We start from the raw sequence: 6,498 nt of genomic DNA, 5'->3' as shown, positions 1-6,498 counted from the left end.
CTTTCTTTTTTGCTGGGACTCTGCTCATAGGACTGTGGGTGACATTGGACTGACTTCATAGCCTTGATCTTCTAAGAAAAAGATACTTGGAAGAGTCTGTTTTTATTCATCTTGTTCTGACTTGGCCTGATTACCTGTATCTTGGGAGAAGCATGTGGGAAAGAGAGAGCGGCAGTGCTCAGAAGATGCCTAACTCCCTCTTCATTGGAATCATTGGAAAAAGTTATTTCACCACTCCGAATTAAATATTGGTGATGCAACCCTGGCTGAGAATGAAACCACAGAAATTTTAGAAGTTTCTTATTGCTGCACCTGCAACAGGACAAGTATTCTTCTAGGAAACTCCCCGACACCTGTCCCACGAACAAATTGGAATCTGCTTTCTGGACAAAAAGCCATCAAATCTGCACCAGTTGGTGTCCCTTCTCTGCACCAGTGGTCTGGAAGATTTTAGTTCTGAACTGATGGGCTTTTATTCAACTGTACAAAGTGTTAAGTGTTCTGCTTGGATTCCTGTGTCTGTACTGAGTTAGCTGGCAGCTCAATCCTTTTGCTTGTATGCAGCGTGGTGGCGGGAGGATGGGGTTGGGTTGGGACAGACCTCTCCCTCTTGTTTGCTTGGCACCTATGTATCTCAAAGCCTTTCGTTAGGTGTCAGGGAAGAGGAGGAAGGTACCAGACTTTGACAGGAAGGTATCAAACTGGGAAAAGTATTGATGTGGGCTGGGAGCAGAGTAAGTGGGGGGAATCCAGAGCAACGGCTATGGATCAAGAGAGTCTCACAGAGACCTGCAGCATTTCCTGCAAGGAAGGAGGTGCTCAGAGGAGGGAGGGAAAAAGAGATGGTTAAGCCACATGGACAAGTGCAGTGGAAAAAATATTTCAAAGCTGTAACTCCTCATTCTCACGTCTTCTCCATTACTCTCTAATTTTTAGCAATATAATTTGCTCTTCTGATCTCTGCTCTGCGGTGTGAAGAATTGTCTTAAGGCTGAGAGGAGAGAAACAATACGAGGGTCACCAGGGGCCAAAATGCCGTAGCGTGCTTCCTGGCCAAAATGCTGGAGTGGGCGTTATAGTAAAGGAGAAGATTGAAAATTTATATTCTTGATATAATTAAGAAAAATTTCCAAACTTTAATAGAGCTTTTATCCTGTGGTGCCTTACACTGGTCCAGGCTGCAGAGAATAGCTGAACTCAGCTGTCTGTATGCAGATGTACAGTGAAGATAATACCTGTCCTCTGCTAATCATCTGTCCTTGGGAAATGCCCTGACATGCTAATAACTTTCTTGCTAGCACCTTGCCTCTACAGATATTGCAGGAAACTTTGGGAACACATCAGTCTTACCCCTCGTACTGTCTCTTTGCTTGCTGCAGGCTCACCTAGTAAACTCATCCCTGAAATAACGGCATACTGACACTTTCAAAACATAGCCTCTTCCAAGCTGTCACAACTGAAGTTCATCTTCTCTGCTTCCAGCCAAGAAGAGGGTAGCCAACAAGCCTGAGAGTTGACACTCAGTATAATTGTACATTTCACAAATAATATCCTTAGTTTTCTTCTCTCAATCCAAGTGACATTTCTTCAAGCGAAATGTTTAACTATTGTCATAAACACTTGAAGACCATGTTTAGTCAAATGACTGAGAAACAGTTGTAGGATTTGATCTGCGTAACTTGTTTTTCAGAATAATTATAGTTTTGAAAGACTTCAAGTACAGAGTTAACTAGAATTGTTCCTGTGCAAGTAACTTCACTCAAATTAACCTAAACTGAAGGAGACTGGAGAAGAAAGAAATGGATGCTCATGGTAACATTTGGTAGCAGTCTTTCTGGCACTGGAGAAGAGGTCAAAGGCACAGCAACATGATGAATTTGCGGAATGTCTGCCTGCCAGCAGAATGCTTATAGGAGGGACTTAGCAAAAATATATGTATGTAACATGAACTGTGGGTAGGAATCAAAGCAGACGAGCCCATTTACTGAAGTCTTTTACTCCTTAAATTAACATTCCTTGTAATCTGCCTTGCTTGTTTTAGTAACAGGAGGAAGAACCTGGAATAGGCATAAGGCAATTCTTAAAGAAGTGTTAAGAGGGTTGGAGGATGAGCAACAGGGAGAAACTATTGGCAGTGAGCAAAACCATCAGGAAATTTTCATAAATTGAATATAATCAGCAAGACAGAAAAACTTGGGTATTAACTCAAAGAGCCTGGTCAGAAGAGAACTTGGGTGGTCCTTTCCTGTCCTGTGTTTATCGAGTGCTTCCCTGCAGTCCCAGGGAACCTGTGTACCAGACATTTAGTTCACAAGGAAGTATTTACTCCATGCACACCACAGCATCCCAAACCTCAGACCGAACTTACAGTTTGTCGAAGGAGGAAAAATCATTATCTGTATAACAGGAAAGAGTTGATAAGCGAGAATGCTTTGATGTTCCTACAAATGCAGAACTCTGCCAGTCCAAACCAGAAGAGAAATTCCTTCTTCACCAAACTCTGGCAGTTGGTTTAAACCTGCACATGAGTTAGATATCAAACAGATGCCTGCAATGTTTCTCAGTAACTCTAAGGAATCCAACCTCCCCCCTAACATCCTGTCTCTTGCTGTAGCCAGTTTCCATAGCTTCAGAAGGCAAAACAATCAGAAAAGCCACAAAAAGGAGGCCTGAAGTTACACAAAGAATGGGAGAAAGTAGTTTCTACTCCTTTCTGGGGGTCACCAGAAGGCCCAAGATTGCTGCAGCATTACCACCAGATGAAGAAACTTAAGCTGCTGATCCAAGATGTGACACTGGTTAACTGAGGGATAACTGAAATGTGGTCGAATAGCACTTAGAAGCAGGAAGAGCATGAGCTATTAGAAAAATTAACTAAAACCAGCATGATGACAAACATTAATGTTACAGACTGTAAAAGAGTAAGAGGGCATAATGTGGACTTAACAGGGTTGGCTTTAGGACAAGGTAATGTTGGGTAAAGCCAATGTATCTCAGCTGGCGGGAGTCGCGTCTACTGCTGCACAAATCAGATCCAGCTATTGACAAAAGCATCTGTCAAGTTATTTGGAAATTACACTTTGGCCTCCTCAATGTAGGCTGCAAAACAATTGCTTCTGAAAATGGTTGAGTACACATGTATTTTTTTGTAAGGGAAGTAACAGGTTTCTTCACAATATTGAGTAACCACAACAAACAGCAAGACTATTGGGAGAGACCTGCCTGCAGGAAATAACTGCATGAGTAAACTCATCACAAGAGAGTTCACTTTGAGTGAATCGATCAGGAAGATAAATCAAAGATGTTTGCAACAGGAATTCCCTATTTTGAAAGGACAGTTTCGAAACCTTAGTCAGTGAGTAAACTGGCCCAAAGAGCTCGGGGATATAAATGTTAAGTACGTGTACGATGTGGAGATGGAGGGGCTAAAAGTACAAATGCTACCTAGAAGTCATATTCACTGCAAGAGAGATCTTAAAGGAGCACCACCCTAGACAGAAAAGGATCAATAATCACCTCTAGATGAGAAGAAAGGATGCTAAAGAAAAGACAATTCTACATATATTAACTTAATTAAGATAGTTCTTAAAGAATTCTAAAAGAATTCTTAAAGGTTCTTAAAATTCTTTTTAAAAGAATTAAAAAAAATTCTTAGATTTGCATCTTGTAACTTGAGTTCACACTCTGCTTGAAGCTTTTCTTGTTCATTCATAGTGTATTACCTCAGTGGATTCCTTGGAATTTAACAACAAATGAACACAAAGTCCAGCTTTTCCAGCAGAAAAGACAAAGCTTTTTCTCTACCTAACAATCTGGTTTTCTCCCAACTGAAAAGTCTTTGGACTTTTCCTCTAACACCTGCCTTTTTCCACTGGCCAGGGATCCTTGATTCACCAGCCGTGAACTAGAGACTGAACATGAGAAAAATTGCTCAGGTTTTCTGTATTTGGGAAGGAGGGCGAGCAGCTGCTGCACTGGTGACCTAAACAGTAGCCACTAGGCTTCGCTGCCCACCTACTGGAATTCACACACAGAAGCCCTCGTCTTTTCTCTACAATGGGAGTTCAGCACTTTGCATAAGTCTTTGCTAACTGGCTGCAGAACATATTTATGTTTAACTCATACTTCAGTGCGGGAAGACACAAACACAAGAAAAAAATCTTTTCCTGCTCCTCAGTGCAGTTGCTTCTGTAATGGATGAGGCAATTTCACACATTGGCTGCTCCATTCTCATTTTTGCCTTTCGGGTCTATCACCAGCATATTCACTGAAGATGAAACAAAATCATTCACGTCACTTCTTGGGGATGGACGACGTAGCATCACCCCTGTCCCTGTGCACGGGCTCCGCAGAGCCCCTGCGCATCGCCATGCCATTCCCGAGGCCTGGCTCAGCTGGGTTTATGGCCGCGCTCATTTCACGCTTCAATCGCTAACAACAATTAATTAGCTCTGCCATCGCACCTCGGGTCACCGACACCGGGTTTGCCGTAGCCCCGTGGGACTGAAGTGGCACGGCGACACCCTCCGTGGGCCGGAGCCGTGATGGGAACTACAAGCAGGCGCGGAAACATGGCCGCCGCCGCCGCCCCGCGGTAACCGGGGTCACCGGCGCCCCCGCCCCGGTAGCACCACGGCCTGCGCGAGCCTGCCGGGGGCTGGGCCAGCCCTACAGGGGCGCTTGCGGGCTCCCGGCAGGACCCGCCTGCTCGTAGCCCCCCTGCACAAAATGGAGCCCCCACCCTCCCCGGAGTCCGCTCGCGCTCCTTTCTGTCGTCTGCCTCTTCCTCGTCCAAGCCGACCGGGCACGGGCGGGAAGCGCCGCTCTAGGACTCGCCTCCGCCCCTCTCTATGCGCCCTGTCGCTAGGTTAGCGTCCTCCTTCCCGCAGTGACGGCGGCTGCCCGCTAGGCGGCGCGGTGTCGACACCGCCCCCCTCGACGAGAGACGTCGCTCGACGCTCTAGCGCCCGCTCGCGCTCTACTGCCTGGGAGGGCGGCACGCCTCCCCGCGCAGGCGCCGTCGGCCGCACGCGCCGCCGCCGCCGCGGCCTGTGGAAGCGCCGCGCTCCGCTCCGCTCCCGCCGCCGCAGCCCCGCCATGTACCCGGCCTGGGGCTTGTACGGGGCGGCGGGGCACTACCCGCCGCCGCCCACTTCCATCCCGCCCCCGCCGCTGCCCATCCCTCCCCCCAGCGTGCCGCCTCCCGCCGTCCCGCCGATGCCGCTGCCCAGCTACCCGCCGCCGGGCCCCGCGCCCCCCACCGCTACCGCCGCCGCCCCGCCGCCGCCGCCCACCGGTACCTCGGGGTTCCTGAGCCTGCAGGAGCAGCACCTGGCGCAGCTGCAGCAGCTCCAGCAGATGCACCAGAAGCAGCTGCAGTCCGTGCTGCTGGGGCCGCCGCCGCCTCCGGGGCCGCCCCCTCCGGGGCTACCGCCGCCGCCGCTGCCCGGCTCCTTCACCGACTGGCAGCAGCAGCCGCCGCCGCCCGTGCCGCCGCCGGTCCGCAGCTACCAGAAGCAGTTCGCCCACCGCGAGCCGCCGCCGCCGGCCCGCAAGCCGCCCGCCGCCCGGGAGCGCGACGGCCAGGAGCCGCCGGGCGGGCACGGCGACTGGGGCGAGCCGGTGCCCTCCTCGCCGGTGCCCATGGACATGGAGCTGTCTTCGCCGCCGCAGTCCCCGCAGCCCGCCGCCCAAGCCTACCTGCCCCCCGCCCAGGCCTACCTGCCACCCCCCCAGGCGGAGCCGTACCTGCCCCCGGCCCAGCCGCCCCCCGCCCAGTCCCCGCCGCTCCAGCCCTACCTGTCCCGGGCGCAGGCCTCCCAGCCGCCCCCCACCTTCTCCGAGCCCCCGCCCTCCTACCTGGAGCCCCCGCCGGCCACCGCTTCCCAGCCCTACCTGCCGCCCCCTGCCCAGGGCTACATGGCGCACCCCCAGCCCTACCTGCTCTCCTCCCAGGCCTCCCCTTCCCAGCCGGCTCAGCCCAGCCTGGCGCCCTCCATCCCTCCCCCGGCCAAGCCGTCGCAGGCCCATTTCCCTCCAACCCAGCCGTCGCTGCCCCAGCCGGAGGCCGCGCAGGGTGCCGCCAAGGAGGCGGCTGGCACCGAGCAGCTGGACCCCTCCACCATGACTCCCCAGGTAAGGCAGGACTCGCCCCGGCCAGCAGCGGGAAGTCGCCAGGGCAGTGGTGGCCATTGGCCACTGGCAGGTACTGGGTGTTGCAAAGATCTCCGAGTAAGGGCAGTTAATAAACACGCTGTATTTGCATAATACTTGAAAGGTTTGGATGCAACTCTTGGAAGTCTGGGAATGGCATGGATCAGGCGAGGCTTTGCAAATGCTGCTTTATCCAGTGCTGGTTGTTGCGCTGTAATGAATTGTCATTACAGCAAAGGAGTTGTTTGGGGAAAAGTCTAACTCCCGGCTGAATTTAATTTTCTTGGGGGTTTGTTGGTGTCTGGGGAATTATTTTCCAAGGTACAGCATGTGGGCGATCTGCAC

At 51.6% G+C, this 6,498-nt stretch overlaps 1 protein-coding gene across 1 annotated transcript in view; it reads left to right on the top strand.

Annotated features, from left to right (window-relative positions):
* Nucleotides 1-5,097: 5,097 nt before the first annotated feature.
* The window catches only part of YLPM1 (YLP motif containing 1), a gene marked incomplete at both ends in the record, with an annotated part of 35,951 nt that continues 34,550 nt past the window's right edge, over nt 5,098-6,498 (top strand). The window contains one exon of the mRNA XM_082000552.1: nt 5,098-6,135. Within this exon, the coding sequence (XP_081856678.1) occupies nt 5,098-6,135 (1,038 nt within the window). The remainder of the gene's footprint in view (nt 6,136-6,498) is intronic.

Source organism: Phaethon aethereus, assembly GCF_964289735.1.
Source record: "Phaethon aethereus genome assembly, chromosome: 5".
Lineage (NCBI taxonomy): Eukaryota > Metazoa > Chordata > Aves > Phaethontiformes > Phaethontidae > Phaethon > Phaethon aethereus.
The sequence above is the reverse complement of the archived record's forward strand: the minus strand, read 5'-3'. Positions and strand labels throughout refer to the sequence as shown.